The 18,050-nt window shown below is 42.6% G+C and overlaps 1 protein-coding gene across 1 annotated transcript in view; it reads left to right on the forward strand.

Moving 5' to 3' along the window:
- Nucleotides 1-11,329: 11,329 nt before the first annotated feature.
- Nucleotides 11,330-18,050, forward strand: part of ky (kyphoscoliosis peptidase) — a 113,236-nt gene continuing 106,515 nt past the window's right edge. The window contains exons 1-2 of the mRNA XM_072571712.1: nt 11,330-11,747; nt 16,916-16,963. Coding sequence (XP_072427813.1) covers nt 11,330-11,747; nt 16,916-16,963 — 466 coding nt within the window. The remainder of the gene's footprint in view (nt 11,748-16,915; nt 16,964-18,050) is intronic.

An 18,050-nucleotide genomic window follows, 5' to 3' on the forward strand; every position in this document is an offset into this window, starting at 1 on the left:
ATGTTATGACAGCAACTCGGTAGAGTTGCTAGTGAGGATAAGACTCTGCACCAGGTTGATCTAATCTTCCTGGACCTGGGTGGGGGTGTAGTGAGGGAGGTGAAATGGTATCAGGAATACCAACGCCAGATATAAGACTCTGCTAAGCAAGAGAGGTAGTTTACTTCAGGGGATGAAGTTTGGTGCTGGAACCATGGGAGTGGCCCTGCATGGAGAAAAGGCTTGGTTGGTGTGAGGACAGATCCAGTGAAGTATAAACTTCTGGTCAGGTGATAATTCTAAACAAGCACATGGACCATATGAAAGCTGCAAACTCACAAACGGTGTCAGAGCAAAACATACCTGGCTCCTCAACAGCCTTTTTGACTGTTCTAGAACCCTTGAGTCCTCCCCTCTCATCAAGCTCAGAGATACCTTGCAATCTGAGATGGACACAGGAGAGTGAATTTCTTCTGAGACACTTGGGGCACAAGAGGAGAGCTACCGTGCATTACACATTACCATATCCAAGGCATATTTGGAGGAACCTGATCGAAGCTAAAACAACCCAGGAGGAGGTATGTCCTAGGCCTCAGAGGGGAGGGATGTAATGATTGTAATCAGTTCAGCCAGGTGGACCTTTTAGGTTATGAGTTCCCTGATTAGGGCTGTTAATCTGGCTGAATTAGGGAGCCCTGGTAAACCCAGATTAGAACAGGAGTGTCAGACATCCTGTTTATTCTGAGAGCTGGCTCTGAAGGAGCCAAAAAAGTGCAAAGGACTCTCCACGTGTTAGCAAAGGGTGATTTGATGATGGGATATTGGCCTCTGTGGAGTAATTTCGCCATATACCATTTTTAGCCACCTGGTTTACCTGTCATGCTACCTTTAAGAATATTTGAATGAACAGTCCAAACACCTCTGCAATTGATTTGTCAGGTTATTATGTATTTTATATAACTGAACCACCTTAACAATGATTCTATTTCTCAATCGGCATTTACAAGACTTCAAAAGATTTTAGAACTGACTGGATTTCCATACATGGTCTTTGTGAGATCACTGGTCTTCTACCTCAAATCTTCACTCCTCAATTTGCCCTCCAGCTCCACCCAAAAGCTGAAGCAATCGAACAAGAATACAATGATCCAGACTAACTATTCAAACATACAAAGATATGAAATAGGAGCAAAAGTAGGCCATTCGGCTTCTTGAGTTTGCTCCACCATTTACTAAAATCATGGCTGATTTGATGGTGAGGAGAATGCCAGGAGGCTTCAAGGTGGTTTAGACAAGTTGAGTAAATAGATAAACGTACGGCAGATGCAGCACACTATGGCTAAATGTGAAGGTATATATTTTGGCGTGGAAAGCAGAAAGGCATAGATGGGCAGAAAGGCCTTCTTTGTGATGTAGGTCTCTATGACTCTATAACACGATATGCCATGGTGGATTCAAAATCATGTCTCCAGATCCACAGAGTCATAGATCATAGAATCAGGTCCTCTATCCAAAGTCATCATACCAATCAGGATTCCTAAACTGAACTTGTCCCAATAGTCTATGTTTGGCCCATATCCTCTAAACCTTTCTTTCCCTGTACCTGTCCAAATGTCTTTAAATGTGGTCATTGTACTCGCCCCACCACTTCCTCTAGGAGCTTACTCCATATATGCAATTCTGTCTTTATCAAAAAAGTTCCTCCTCAGATCCCTTTTAAATCTTTTCCCCCTCACCTTAAACTTATGCTGTTTAGTTTTGGATTCATTTACCCTGGGGAAAAGGCATTGGCTATTCACCTTGTCTATTCCCCTCATGCCTTTATAAACTTCTATTAGCATGTAATACTCTACTTAAGAATTAGCCACCTACCTCAGGGATGACAGTCCAGTGACATTTCCAAAATTCCACCTTCCCTTCAATATTCACAACCCCAGACAACTGTTACTTCTTTTTTTGTTGGTTTGAGGTCTTGTCAAATTAATGTTATAATATGAAAATCTTATTTTAAGTTTGTGTATGGAAGAATATTCTGCTTTGTAAGTTTCTGAATTGATGATCAATCAGAGAAACTGTGAAGGATGCTCAATGTACATCTGATCAGAGATTGTATTCCAATCACATTATCATGGAGATCTGAGCTGTAATAGAGTCATAGAGCCATACAGCACAGAATTCAGTCCAACTCATTCATGCCAACTAGGTTTCCGAAACTAAGCTAATCCCATATGTCAATATTTTGCCCATAACTTTCTAAGCCCTTTGTAATCATGTACCAGTTAAATGTTGTAACTGTACCTGTATCTACCACTTCCTAGGCCAGTGGTTTCTATATAGGCCAATTATTGTGTTTACCAGTCACCACGTTGCTCAAATAAATAACAGAAAATATTTCAAACTTTACAGGATTACATCCAGAAGAAAGAGACCATTTTGATTCCATGAGCTTAGGAGGTAAGAGAGAGATCCTTGATAATCACCTGTTACATTTCTCCTTCCACAGGAGTTTGACTTTACAACCAGTGATTGAAAGTGAGAGTTATACAGAATGTAAAACAACATTTTTGGTGTTTCATCCTTCAGAAATAAGTGGAAGTGACTGCTCATGACATCAGTGCAATATTTGACTGAGTGTAGCACCAAGGAACCTAAGTAAGACTGGAGTCAATGGGAAACCAGGGAGAATGTATCTAGAGTCACAAGAGTCATAGAGATGTTCAGCACGGAAACAGACCCTTCGGCCCAACTTGTCCTTGCCGAACAGATATCCCAACCTGATCTAGTCCTATTTGCCAGCACTTGGCCCATACCCGTCTAAATCCTTCCTATTCATATACCCATCCAGATGCCATTTAAATATTGCAATGGTACCAGCCTCCATCATTTCCTCTGGCAGTTCATTCCATACAGGCACCAGCCACTGCATAGAAATGCTGCCCCTTAGGTCTGTTTTAAACTTTTCTCCTCGCACTCTAAACCTGTGCCCTCTAGTTCTGGACTCCCACATCCCAGGGAAAAGATCTTGTCTATTTATCCTATCAATGCCCCTCATGATTTTATAAACCTCTATAAGGCCATCCCTCAGTCTCCAACGCTCCAGGGAAAATAATCCCAACCTACTCAGTCTCTCCTTCTAGCTCAAGTCCTCCAACCCTGGCAACGTCCTTGTAAATCTTTTCTAAACCCTTTCAGAAATTGGATTCTGGGTAATCCAAGATGGAGGATGGGAAAAATTGTGGCTGTAAGAGCTGCTCCCTTTTTGAGATATTTTAGGTGTTGGAGGTGATTTCCCCAAATTCCGGGAGCAGCAATTACTGTGTTTTTTATGCTGTTGCATTGTTTTGGAACTTTGGGGGAAGGGATCAAAACAAGGGCACTTTTAAAAAAAGAAAGACAGACAAAAGGCAGTGACCACATGGTCAGTGAAGGAGAGAGAGAAAGAAACCTACACTGCTAACTGACACAGCAGTGAACCTGCACAGTTACTGTCTTTGCTGTTGGTGTTCATGTATCTCTGGACATCACAATGCATCTTGGAAAAATTAACAAACAGCAAAATTCACAGCAGACCTCGGAGGAGACTGTGTGGGAAAGGAGCAGATAGTGCATAGGTTTTACATGTAACCTTGCTGTAAATCTACAGTAGTGAGTAGAGTGAGTTCTTTCTTGGTTATATGTTTTATTGAGATCTGTCTCTTGATTAAATTTTAAAAATATAATCCATAAGTACTATATTAGCATGGAGCACTGTTTTTTACTGCAAAAAGGCAGTGCTATTTTTCTGTGTCTATAGATTGTGAGGGAGCAAAATGGCCTTTAGAAAAGTGATATACTCATATTGTCAGATGCAGGAATTTGGGGAGAGTTTCCATGTTACTGATGATTATGTCTGCAGGAAGTGTCTTTGGTTGCGAATCCTATCAGATCACATGGATTTGTTGGACCAGCAGTGAGAGGCAATAAGGAATATCAAGAACTAGGGGGTGTGATGGATGGCAGTTGTAGGAAGGAAGAAAAGCCACAGACACAGTCAAGTAGATGGGTTACGTCCAGGAAAGGTAGGGCTGGTAAGCAGGTAGTGCAGGAGTCTTCTGTGGCTATCCCCATTTCAAACAAGTATGCTGTTTTAAAAAATGTAGGGGATGTGGGAATGTAGCACGAACAGCCAAGTTTCTGGTATCGAGACTACCTCTAATGCAATGAGGAGTATGTCAGGTTACAAGTGATCGATTACATTAGGGGATCCCTAGTCAGAGGCATAGACAGAAGCTTCTAGAACATAGAGCATAGAATATAACAGCGCAGTACAGACTCTTCAGCCCTGGATGTTGCACCTACCTGTAAAACCAATCTGAAGTCCATCTAACCTACACTATTCCATTTTGCTTCTGCAGCTAGCAGTGAAAAATCAGAATAGTGTGTTGCCTCTCTGATGCCAGGATCAAGAATAGCTCAGAGATGGTGGAAAATGTTTTCAAAGAGGAGAGGGGCCAGCAGGAGGACATTGTACACATTGGAACCAATGACATAAGAAGGGAAAAGCATGAGATTCTGAAGTGAGAGTGTAAAGAGTTCGGCTGAAATTTAAAAAGGAGGTGCTCGAGCGTAGTAATATCTGGATTAGTGTCAGTGCTACAAGCTAAAGAGGGTAGGAAGAGGAGAATAGAGCAGATGAATGTGCACCTGAGGAACTGGTGCAGGGGAGAAGGATTCATTTTTTGGATCATTGAAATCTCTTCTGGCTTAGAAGTGACCTGTACAAGAAGGACGGATTGCACCTGAATTGGGATGGGATTAATATGCTGTCAGGGAGAATTGCTAGAGCTACTTGGGAGGATTTCAACTAGCATGGGGGGGGAGGGGGAGGCGGGGGTGGTGGGGAGGGATCCAGGGAAATAGTAAGGAAAGAGATCAATCTGAAGGAACAAGTCAAACTGTCAGTATAGGCAGGAACAAAACAGTTAAAGTGCATTTACTTCAACGTAAGTGGCTGAACAGGGAAGGCAGATGAGCTCAAGGCATGGTTAGGAACCTGGGACTGGGATATCATAGCAATTACAGAGACATGGCTTAGGGATGTACAGGGCTGGCAGCTTAATGTTCCAGGATAAAAATGCTATGGGAAGGACAGAAGGGGGAAAGAGAAGTGTTTTTGATGCATTACTGCTTTACCTAGACCATAGAATATAGAACGTTACAGCGCAGTACAGGCCACTTGGCCCTCAATCTTGCACCGACCAGTGAAATTAATCTGATGCCCATTAAATGTATACCATTCCATTATTATCCATATGTATGTCCAATGCCCAGTTAAATGCCCATCGAGGACTGAAGGGCCTGTTCTGCCCTGTATTGTTCTAAGTACCCTTAACAGTCTACTACTGTTGCAGGCAGGCCATTCCACTCCCCTACTACTCTTTGAGTAAAGAAACTACCCCTGATATCTGTCCTAAATCTGTCACCCCTCAATTTAAAGCTATGACCTTGTGTTAACCTTCACTATCCGAGGAAAAGAGGCTCTCTCTGTTCACCCTATCTAACCCTCTGATTATCTTATACATCTCGATTAAGTCATCTCTCAACCTTCTCTTCAATGAAAACAGCCTCAGTTCCCTCAACCTTTCCTCATAAGACCTTCCTTCCAATCCTAGTAAATCTCCTCTGATCCCTTTCCAAAGCTTCCACATCCTTCCATAATGCATGACCAGAAATGTATGCAATATTCCAGGTGTGGCCTTACCAGTGTCTTGTGCAGCTGAAACATGACCTTGTGGCTCCAAAATGCAATTCCTCGACCAATAAACGGCAACACACCACATGCCTTCTTAACAACCCTATCAACCTGGGTGACAACTTTCAGGGATTTCTGCACCTGGACAACAAGATCTCTCTGTTCACCTACACTGCCAAGAATTTTACCATTAGCCCAGTAATCTGCATTCTTGTTACTTCTTCCGAAGTGAACTACCTCACACATTTCCACATTAATCCCATTTGCCACTTCTCTTCCCAGCTCTGCATTTTATTGATGTCCTTCTGTCACCCACAGAATCTTTCAGCACTATCCATAACTCTCCCTACGTTAGTGTTATCCACAGGTTTACTAACACATCTTTCTACACCCACGTCCAGCTCATTTATGAAAATGACAAATAGCACTGGTCCCAACACAGATCCTTGTGGCACACCACTGGTAACTGAGCTCCAGGATGAACATTTCCCATCAACCTGTCTTCTTTCAGCTAGCAAATTTCTGATCCAAACTGTAAAATCACCTTCAATCCCCAAACTCTGTATTTTATGCAATTGCCTCCCATGTGGAACCTTATCAAGTGACTTATTGAAGTCCATATACACCACATCAACTGCTTTACTTTCATCCTCCTGTTTTGTCACCTTTTCAAAGAACTCAATTAGGTTAGGGAGGATATTTCTGGGAATACATCCAGGGAGGTTATTTGGGTGGAACTGAGAAATAGGAGATGACCATTTTATTGAGATTATATTATAGACACCCCAATAGTCAGCGGGAAATTGAGAAACAAATTTGTAAGGAGATCTCAGTTATCTCTAAGAGTTATAGGGTGGTTATGGTAGGGGATTTTAGCTTTCCAAACATAGACTGGGACTGCCATAGTGTTAAGGGTTTAGATGGAGAAGAATTTGTGAAGTATGTACAAGAAACTTTTCTGATTCAGTTGTGTGCAAAACTGGGGGAGCACTTTGGGGCCAGAGACCATAATTCGATTAGTTTTAAAATAGTGATGGAAGAGGATAGATTGGATCTAAAAGTTGAAGTTTTAAATTGGAGAAAGACTAATTTTGACCATATTAGACAAGAACTTTCAAATGCTGATTGGAGGCAGGTATTCACAGGTAAAGGGATGGCTGGAAAATGGAAAGCCTTCAGAAATGAGATAACGAGAGTCCAGAGACAGTATATTCCTGTCAGGGTGAAAGGAAAGGCTGGTAAGAGTAGGAAAAGCTGGATAACTAGAGAAATTGAGGTTTCATTTAAGCAAATGAAGGAAGCATATTCAGGTATAGACAAGATAGATTGAATGAATCCTTAGAAGAGTATAAAGACAGTAGGAGTATACTTAAGAGGGAAATCAGGAGGTCAAAAGGGGTCATGAAATAGCTTTGGCAAATAGGATTAAGGAGAATCCAAAGGCTTTTTACAAATACATTAAGGATAAAATGGACGAGTAGTGATCTCAGGTTTGCTACCAGTGCCACGAGACCGTGGGGTGAGGAAAGGTCAGTGAGGGCAGCTTAATACATCCTGCAAGGCTGGTGCAGGATGGAGGGCTTCAGATACTTAGACCATTGGGATACCTTCTGGGGAAGGTGGAACCTGTACATGAAGGATGGGTTGCACCTGAACTTGAGGGGCACAAATGTCCTGGGTGGGAGATTTGTTCATGTGGTTCAGGAGGGTTTAAACTAGTTCAGCAAAGGGTGTGGCAACCAGAGCTACATATCTGAGGAAGAGTTAGTTGTAGATTGGGCAGTGATAAGATGTAGTAAATTTATTGCGAAGGTTTTTCACGTGGTGAAACAAAGAGATCCGTTAAAGTGTGTCTGCTTTAACGCAAGGAGGGACAGAAATAAGAGTGATGATGTTGTGGTTCTGTTCGCCGAGCTGGGAATTTGTCTTGCAAACGTTTCGTCCCCTGTCTAGGTGACATCCTCAGTGCTTGGGAACCTCCTGTGAAGCGCTTCTGTGCTGTTTCCTCCGGCATTTATAGTGGCCTGTCTCTGCCGCTTCCGGTTGTCAGTTCGAGCTGTCCGCTGTAGTGGCCGGTATATTGGGTCCAGGTCGATGTGTTTGTTGATAGAGTCTGTGGATGAGTGCCATGCCTCTAGGAATTCCCTGGCTGTTCTCTGTTTGGCTTCCCCTATAATGGTAGTGTTGTCCCAGTCGAATTGTCTGTGTGTGTGGCTACTAAGGATAGCTGGTCATGTCATTTCGTGGCTAGTTGGTGTTCATGTAAACGGATCGTTAACTGTCTTCCTGTTTGTCTGATGCAGTGTTTTGTGCAGTCCTTGCATAAGAGTGATGAACTTAGAGCATGGATCAGTACTTGGGACTATGATATTGTGGCCATAACGGAAGCATGAGTTTCACAGGGGCAGGAATGGTTGCTAGATGTTTCGGGGTTTAGAACATTTGAAAAGAACAGGGAGGGTAAAAAGAGGAGGGAGTGTAGCATTGCTAATCTGAGAATGTATTATAGCTATAGAAAAGAAGGTTGGTGATGAAGGTTTGTCGACTGAGTCAGTATGGGTGGAAGTTAGGAACAGCAAGGGAGCAGCCACCTTATTGGGGGTTTTCTACAGACCCCCTAATAGCAGTAGGGAGATTGAAGAAATCATAGGCCGGCAGATTTTGGAAAAATGCAGATGTTGCATGGTTCTTGTTATGAGTAACTTCAACTTTCCCGATAAGGACTGATACCTCCTTAGTGCAGGTGGTTTAGATGGACCCGTTTTTGTCAGATGTGTTCAGGAGGTTTTTCTTACTCAGTAGGTGGACAGGCCGACAAGGGAAGAGGCCATTTTGGATTTGGTGCTTGGCAATGAGCCAGGACAGGTGTCAGATCTCACAGTGGGAGAACACTTTGGTGATGGTGACCACAACTGCCTCACATTTAGCATAGCCTTGGAGAGGGAAAGGAGCAGTTACCGAGGGAAGATATTTAATTGGGGAAAAGGAAATTATGACACTATCAGACAGGAGTTGGGATGAAGACTTGGAGCAATTGTTCCACAGAAAGGGCAGAGCAGACAAGTGGAGACTCTTTAAGGAGCAACTGTTGTGAGTGATGCATGAATTTGTTCCTCTGAGACAGGTAAGAAGGAGAAAGATTAAGGAGCCTTGGATGACAAGAACAGAGGAGCTTCTCATCAAAACGAAGAAGGCAGTTTACATAAGGTGATGGAAGCAAGGATCTAGCACAGCTTTAGAGGATTGCAAGATTACTAGAAAGGAGCTCAGAAGTGAACTGAGGAGAGCCAGGAGGTGGCACGAAAAAGGCTTGGCAGGAAGGATTAGGGAGATACCAAAGGCATTTTACTCATACGTGAGGAATAAGAGAATGATCAGGGAGAAGTTAGGGCCAGTCAGGGATAGCGTAGGGAAATTGTGTCTAGAGTCTGAGCAGATAGGGGAAGCCCTAAGTAAGTATTTTGCTTTGGTTTTCACTAAGGAAGAGGACCTTGTTGTGAGTGTGAACTTTGAGGAACTGGGAAAACAGGCTTGAACAGATCAAGATTGATGAAGTTGATGTGCTGGAAAGATTGGTAAGTCTTCAGGGCCAGATCAGATTTATCCTAAGTTGCTAGGGAAGCAAGAAAGGGGGTTGCTCAGCCACTGGCGGAGATCTTTGCCTCCTCACTCTCCACAGGAGTCGTAACGGAGGATTGGAAGGAGGCGAATGTTGTTCCTCTTTTCAAGAGGAATTACAGACCAGTCAGACTTACATCTGTGGTCAACAAGGTTTTGGAAAGAATTCTGAGGGATATGATTTATGACTATTTGACAAAGTATAGTGTGATTAAAGGCAGTCAGCATGGCTTTGTGAGGGATAGGTCATACCTCAAAAATCTTATTGATTTCTTTGAGGAGGTGATGAGACAGGTCAACGAACGTCGAGCAGTGGATGTAGTATATATGGACTTCAGCAAGACATTTGATAAGGTTCCCCATGGTAGCCTCATTCATAAAGTCAGGAAGTATTGGGATACAGGGAGATTTGGCTGTCTAGATTCAGAATTGGTTGGCTGACATAGGGCAGAGAGTGGTTGTAGATGCAAAGTATTCTGCCTGGAGGCCAGTGTTGAGTGGAATCCTGCAGGGATCTTGGGCATCTCTTCTTTGTAGTTTTTATAAATGACTTGGATGAGGAGGTTGAGGTGTGGGTTAGTAAATTTGTAGATGACACAAATGTTGATAGTATCGAGGGCTATTACGGGCTGCAGCACGACATAGACAGGATGCAGAGCTAGGCTGAAAAATGGCAGATGGAGTTGTATAAATACAAAGTGATACATGTTAGAAGGTCAAACTTGAATGCTGAATATCGGATTAAAGACAGGAGTCTTGGCAGTGTGGAGGAACAGAGGGATCTTTGTGTTTAAGTGCACAGATCCCTCAGAGTTGCCACCCAAGTGGATAGGGTTGTTAAGAAAGCATATAGTATTTTGGCTTTCATTAACGGGGGATCATGTTTATGAGCTACGAGGTTTTGCTACAACTCTACAAGTCCCTGGTGAGACCACACTTGGAATATTGTGTCCAGTTCTGGTCGCCCTATTATCGAAAATATATAGCGGCTTTGGAGAGGTTGCAAAGAAGATTTGCCAGGATGCTGCCTGGATTGGAGGGCTTGTCTTATGAAGAGAGGTTGACTGAGCTTGGACGTTTCTCTCTGGAGAGAAGGAGGAAGAGAGGTGACCAGATCGAGGTTTACAAGGTAATGAGTGGCTTGGATAAAGTCAATAGCCAGAGACTTTTCCCCAGAGCAGGATGGACTGGCATGAGGGGTCATCATTTTAAAATTAGGAGAAATGTATAGAGGAGATGTCAGAGGTACATTCTTTACACAGAGAGTTGTGATTGTATGCAATGCGCTACCAGCGGTGATGGTGGAAGCAGAGTCATTGGGGACATTTAAGTGACTGCTGGACATGCACATAGATAGCGGTGAATTGAGGGGTGCATAGGTTAGGTTATTTTATTTTAGATTATGAATAATTCTTGGCACAACATTGTGGGTTGTAGGGCCTGTTCTTTGCTGTACTTTTCTATGTTCTATGTTCTAAAAGGTAACTAGCGAGAGAATAGGGCCCCTCAAAGATCAACAAGGCAACCGATGTGTGGAGCCGCAGGAGATGGGGGAGAAACTAGGTGAGTATTTTACATCAGTATTTACAGTGGAGAAGGATATGGAAGATACAGAATGTAGGGCAATAGATGGTGACATCTTGAAAAGTATCCATATTACAGAGGACAAAGTTAAAAAATCACACGACACCAGGTTTATTTGGAAGCAGTAGCTTTCGGAGCGGTGTTCCTCCATCAGGTTTCTACAGAAATGCAGGAAGGCAGGAAAGATCACAAAAGGATTATGGATCACAAACCCACTCAGGTCAATCTACAACACAGACTACGTGGAGAGACTGCCACCGCACCCCTCACAAACCCCTCAATCAGCTGGTGCATCAACTCTACAGCAGGCGCAACAACCTTGAAATTAAGCTGGAGTCCACACTCTCAGGCTGCGCTCAGGATACAGCAGTACAGTTACAGGATGTTGCCAAACAGGCAAGGCACCAAAACTACATCATGTACATGCAAACCAAGAACAAGAAACTAGAGTCAACTTGGACCTCATTGGAGGGCTGCTGCCCTGGGCTTGACATGTATGCTCAAACTATCAGGAGATGTGTAAATGCCAGATTCATCAGCCGTACCCACAAGGTAGAGCCGAACATCACCCAATCACAATGCAACGCCATCCATGCTCTCAAAACCAATCACAACATTGTCATCAACCCAGCAGATAAAGAAGGAGCCATCGTCATTCAGAATAGAACAGAATACTGCAAGGAAGTGTATCAACAACTGAACCATCAAGAAAACTGCATGCAACTACAGGCCAATCCGACCAAAGAGTACACCTGTGAAACTAAACACATTAATCACCTCTTTGGATCCAGTCCTTCAGAGTTCCCTACGCACCCTTATCCCACGTACTTCTCGCGTAGGCGGCTTCTCCTGCCTTCCGAAAATACACAAAGCCAACACACCAGGACGTTCCATTGTATAAGGCAATGGGACCCTGTGTGAGAACCTCTCTTGCCATGTTGAAGGCATTTTGAAACCCATTGTGCAGGGGACCCCAGCATTTGTCACAACACTACAGATTTCATACTGAAACTCAGCACCCATGGATCAGTCGAACCAGGAACATTCACCGTCACAATGGACGTTTCAGCACTCTACACCAGCATCCCCCATAATGACGGCATTGTGGCAATAGCCTCAGTACTCAACACCAATAACTGCCAACCTTCAAGCACCGTCCTACAACTCATCTGCTTTATCCTCAACCACAACATTTTCACCTTTGACAACCAGTTCTTCATCCAGACACACGGAACAGCCACAGGAACAAATTTGCACCTCAATATGCCAACAGTTTCATCCATAGGTTCGAACAAGACTTCTTCTCTATGCAGAACGTCCAACCAACGCTATACACCAGGTACACTCATGACATTTTCTTCCTCTGGACCTGTGGCAAGGAGTCACTAATAAAACTACACAGTGATATCAAGGAGTTTCATCCCACCATCAAACTCACCATGGACTACTCTCAACTATCTGTCTCATTCTTGGACACATGCATCTCCATCAAGGATGGACACCTCAGCACCACACTCTACTCCACAGATAACCTCATGATGCTGCACTTCTCCAGCTTCCACACAAAGCATATTAAAACAGCCATCCCCTATGGACAAGCCTTGTGCATACTCAGGATCTGTTCAGATGAGGAGGAACGTGACAGGTACCTTGAAGTACTCAAGGATGCCCTCATAAGAATGGAGTACAATGCTCAACTCATCGACCACCAGTTCCGATGTACCACAGTGAGAAAAAGTAATGACTTCCTCAGGAGACAGACACGTGCTGCAACCGATAGGGTACCCTTCGTTGTCCAGTACTTCCCAGGAACTGAAAAACTACACCATGCTCTTCGCAGCCTGCAACACGTTATCAATGAGGATAAGCACCTCGCCAAGACCTTCCCCAGGCCTCCACTTCTCACCTCTAAACCTCAAAAAGACCATTGTTCATAGTAAACTGCCCGGCTTTCAGGACAACACCATACAACCTTGTCACAGTAGATAATGGAAGACACGTCAGAATGTTGACACAGATACTACCATTACACGTGGGGATACCTCCCATCATGTATGTACTCATGCGACTTAGCCAACGTTGTCTATCTCTTACGCTGTAGGCAAGGATGTCCTGAGACATGGTATATTAACGAGACCGAACAGAGGCTACAGCAATGGATGAATAGACACCGTACAGCAATTGCCAGACAGGAGTGTTCCCTCACAGTCCGGGACATTCAATTTTGGACCTCTGGGTGACAAACCTCCAAGGTGGACTTTGGGACAGGCAACATCACAAAGTGGCTGAGCAGAGGCTGATACCAAGTTCGGTATACATGGGGGTGGCCTCAACTGGGACCTTGGGTGCATGTCACACTACAGGTGACCCCGTTGCACTGTACATACACACAGACATATATAGGTTTGTGGGGTAAGTTTTATTTTGCTGAAAAACTACACGAATCCATGTAAGATTCTGTAAATCCATTTTTTTTAGGTTAGAATCAGTCTGGCACAGACAGTCTCACAGGGCACCTCACACAATCAATGCATTATCTGGGCTGACATGAATTGTTAAAGTTCACTTGAGAATGTAACTTTAAAAAAGTTCTGTGACTTACATATGAAAGAATTGAAACCAACATGTTCACTCAAAAAGATGGGAGACTTAACAAACAATACAGGTCTTTTTCAATATTTAATTTCTGTTACATCACACTGTAATCTTTTGCTATAAATTCTGTGTCATATGATCTTATACTCTACAACCACCTGATAAAGGAGCAGCGTTTTGAAAGCTAGTGCTTCCAAATAAACCTGTTGGACTAAACCTGGTGTTGTGTGATTTTTACCTTCATCAGGTAGTTGTGTTACAAAGGAGGAGGTGCTGGATGTCTTGAAATGCATAGAAGTGGCATGGTGGCACAGTGGTTAGCACTGCTGCCTCACAGTGTCAGAGACCCGGGTTCAATTCCCGCCTCAGGGAACTGTCTGTGTGGAGTTTGCACATTCTCCCCGTGTCTGCGTGGGTTTCCTCTGGGTGGTCAGGTTTCCTCCCACAGTCCAAAATGTGCAGGTCAGGTGAATTGGCCATGCTAAATTGCCCATAGTGTTAGGTGTATTAGTCAGAGGGAAATGGGTCTGGGTGGGTCCCTCTTTGGAGGGTCGGTGTGGACTTGTTCCACACTGTATCTAATCTAAAAGTGGATAAATCCCCAGACCCTGATCAGGTGTACCCTAGAACTCTGTAGGAAGCTAGTGAAGTGATTGTTAGGCCCTTGCTGAGATGTTTGTATCATCAATAGTCACAGGTGTGGTGCTGGAATACTGGAGGTTGGCTAATGTTGTACCACTATTTAAGAAAGGAGGTAAGGAACTGTAGACCAGTGAGCCTGACATTGGTGGTGGGCAAGTTGTTGGAGGGAATCCTGAGGATTTGGATTAGGGATAGTCAGTATTTCTTTGTGCATGAGAAATCATGTCTCACAAATTTGATTGAATTTTTTGAAGAATTAACAAAGAGGATTGATGAGGGCAGAGTGGTAGATATGATCTATATGGACTTCAGTAAGACATTCAACAAGGTTCCTCATGGTAAACTGGTTAGCAATATTAGGTCTCTTGGAATACAGGAGAACTAGCCGTTTGGATAAAGAACTGGCTCGAAAGTAGAAGACATTCTACTCATGGAGGGTTGTTTTTCAAATGGGAGACCTGCGTCCAGTGGAGTGCCTCAAGGATCGGTGCTGGGTCCACTGTTTTTTGTCATTTATGTAAATGATTTGGATGTGAACATAAGAGGTATAGTTCGTAAGTTTTGCAGATGACACCAAATTCAAGGTCCAGTGGATATCAAAGAAGATTACCTCAGAGTACAACGGGATCTTGATCAGATGGGCCAAAGGGCGGAGGAGTGACAGATAGAGTTTAATTTAGATAAATGCAAAGTGCTGCATTTTGGAAAAGCAAACCAGAGTAGAACTTATACACTCAAAGGTAGTATTAATATTGAAAGAATATTCATAGAGCATTCTTAATTAAATTTCATATTTAAAGAATTACAATTATTCATTTCTGTAATGTGCAAAAATAAAAGAAAAAATATGGGTATGCCTTGCCTTACAAAATAAATTAGGAATAGTACCTGGTACAAATAGGAGACATAAAATTACCAGAAAAAAACAGCAAGCCTGAGGACTGAGAGCATTTTAGAATACAACATAAGAGGATTAAAAAGTTTAATCAAAAAAGGGGAAATAGAGTATGCAAGTAAAATTACAGGGAACACAGAAACTAATCTTAAAAGCTTTTCATATGTAATGAAAAAATATTAGCAAAGACAAGGAATTCTGCGTAATCCAATGTGAAGGACGGTTAAAAATTGTGGCTGTAAAGGCTGTTCCTTTTTTGAGGTATTTTAGGTGTTGGAGCTGATTTCCTCAAATTCCAGGAGCAGTAATCACTGTTTTATTAGCTGGCCTGTATTTATTGCCCATCCCTAGTTGTCCTTGAGAAGGTAACAGTGAGCTGCCTTCCTGAACTATGATCCTGTCCCCTAACTACCTGACAAAGGAGCAGTGCTTCAAAACCTTGTACTTCCAAATAAATCTCTTGGACTATAACTTGGTGTTGTGTGATTTTTAACTTCCTGAACTGTTGCAGTTCATGTGCTGTAACGCAACCCAAAATGCCGTAGGCAGGGAATTCTAAGATTTTGACCCGGTGACAGTGAAGAAACAGCAATATATTTCCTAGACAGGATAGTGAGTGGGTTGGAGGGGAACTTGCAGGTGGTATCTGCTGTCCTTGTTCTTCCAGGTAGTAGTGGTCATGGGTTTGGAAGGTGCTAGTAAAGGAGCTTTGGTGGTTAACTTTAGTTCATCTTGTAGATGGTATGCACTGCTGCTAATAAGCTTAAGTTCTGGAGGAAATAACTGTTGAAGATGTTGATGGGATGCTGATCAAGCTGACTGTTTTGCTCTGGGTGGTTTAGAATTTCTCAGGAATGTGGAAACAGGGATAGGCCATTCATTTCGATCATGGTTGATAAAATACTTCAATGCCTTTTACTCACTACATCTCCATAACCTAAAACCACATCATAATCAGAAATCTATTAATCTCTACCTTAAACATACTCAAATACACCACTTTGTGGTAGAGAAGTCCAAAGATTCTCAATCCTCTAAGTAAAATAATTTCTCCTCCTTTCTAGCTTAAATGGCATTCCTCTTTTTTCATTTGAATGTTGTTGGAGCTGTACTCATCCAGGCCAAGAGGTGCATTCCATGACAATCCTGTATTTTTCTTGTAGACTGTAGACAGGTTCTGGGGAGTCATAAGGTGAGTTACTCACTGCAGTACTGATCTACTCTTGTAGCCATTGTATTTATCCAGCTGATCCAGTTCAGTTGCTGGCCAATGAAGATGGGCAAATTCTTTTGTTAGTTTCAGGCCTTCTCAGATAAATATCATAATTTAAAAAGTTTAATCTCTGAATGCCTATTGGAAGTATTCTGCTTTGCAACTTCTGGAATTAATGGACAAACAGAAAAACTGGGAAACATGCTCAACATTCACCTGATAAGAGATTATATTCCAATCACATTGCCATGGCGATCTGAACTGTAATATTCCAATGAGTTCATATGTGTGAGAGCATGACCTGTGCAGGGGAAAATGAGCCCTCTTGGGCAAGCCCAGCTTGGAGCATCTGCAGGCTTAAGAAAGGACTGTCATATTTGATTTTTTTAACTTTATTTCTTTTCTACTTTTATACTAGGAAGACTGTAGTACTGAACTTTTTGACTTATTTCTTTATTTTTCAACTTCTGTAACTAAAATGGCACCATGTGTGGCAACATTGTACACTTTTCACTGTACTCTTGTATCCTGTACTTGGATGCACGTGACAATAAAACCTAAATCTAAATCTAAACCTAAGACACTATATTCTGCCAGTCACTGGGCTAGGTTTCATTTACTGAGCTCAATAACAGAAAATATTCCATTTTTTTTGCAGAAAATCTTCCAAAAGAAAGTGAAGATATTGACACTGTGAGCGTGGGAGGTAAGAGAGAGATCCATGATCATTACTTGCAGCAAGGTGTACAAGGTGTATTTTGGAATTGTCAATGAATGATTGAATCGATCATAATTGAAGGCAACTTGAAGAGAGAATTAGGCAAGTTGAAGAGCTGTTTTCTGCTGTTCAGCCTAAAGACTAATTGCTTTTCTTTAACTCACTACCTGTTCTCAAAGCAAAATACTGCAGAGAGAGTCATTGAGACATAAAATCCACATCACGCAACCAAACTCTTCAATCCAACTCATCCGCACTGACCAGACATCCCAATCTCTCCCGAGCCCATTTTCCAACATTTGGCCTTTAAGCCTCCAAACCTTTCCTGTTGGAATACCCATTCAGGTGCCTTTTAAATGCTGTGATTGTATTTAGTCCAGCCACACACACTATCCTCTCGTTGAAAAGATCACCCCTCAGGTCATTTTAAAATCTTTCTCCTTTCATCTTAAACCAATGTTCTCTAGTTTTGCACTCCCCCACACTAGGAAAAAGATTGGCTATTCACCCTACCCATGCCTCTCACGATCTTATATATCTCTATATGGCCACCTCTGGGTTTCTGACACTCCAGAGAAAAAAAGCCCCAGCCTAATCAGCCTTTCCCTATTGATCAAACCATATGCTGGAAATCTTAAATAAAAATAAAAGTTCCAGAGAAACTCAGCAGGTGTGGTGGCATCTGTGGAGAGAGAAGCAGAGTTAATGTTTCAAGTTGAATGACTCATCTTCTGTACTATTTTTATCATTAAATATTTACTTGTCATCAGTTGGATTCTGTTCCGGTATCAGGATAGTTGATCAGCAAAATAGTACATTTGGCTTAAACCCTGACATAGTCTGAATGTGTAACACAGCTTTTTCTTGAAAGATTGATTCTTGGGAAAAGAATTGCTCTTGAGAAAGTGATAAACCCAGTGTCATTGAAGGAACGGGATATATTTCCAAGTCAGAATGGCATGTGACTTGGAGGGCAACTTGCAAGTAGTGTTCCCATGTATCATCTACTTTTGACCTTCTAGTTGGTAGTGGTTGTGGATTTGGAAGGCGCTGTCAAAGGAACCTGGGTGAGTTA

This window comes from Chiloscyllium punctatum, chromosome 6, assembly GCF_047496795.1.
Source record: "Chiloscyllium punctatum isolate Juve2018m chromosome 6, sChiPun1.3, whole genome shotgun sequence".
Classification (NCBI taxonomy): Eukaryota; Metazoa; Chordata; class Chondrichthyes; order Orectolobiformes; family Hemiscylliidae; genus Chiloscyllium; species Chiloscyllium punctatum.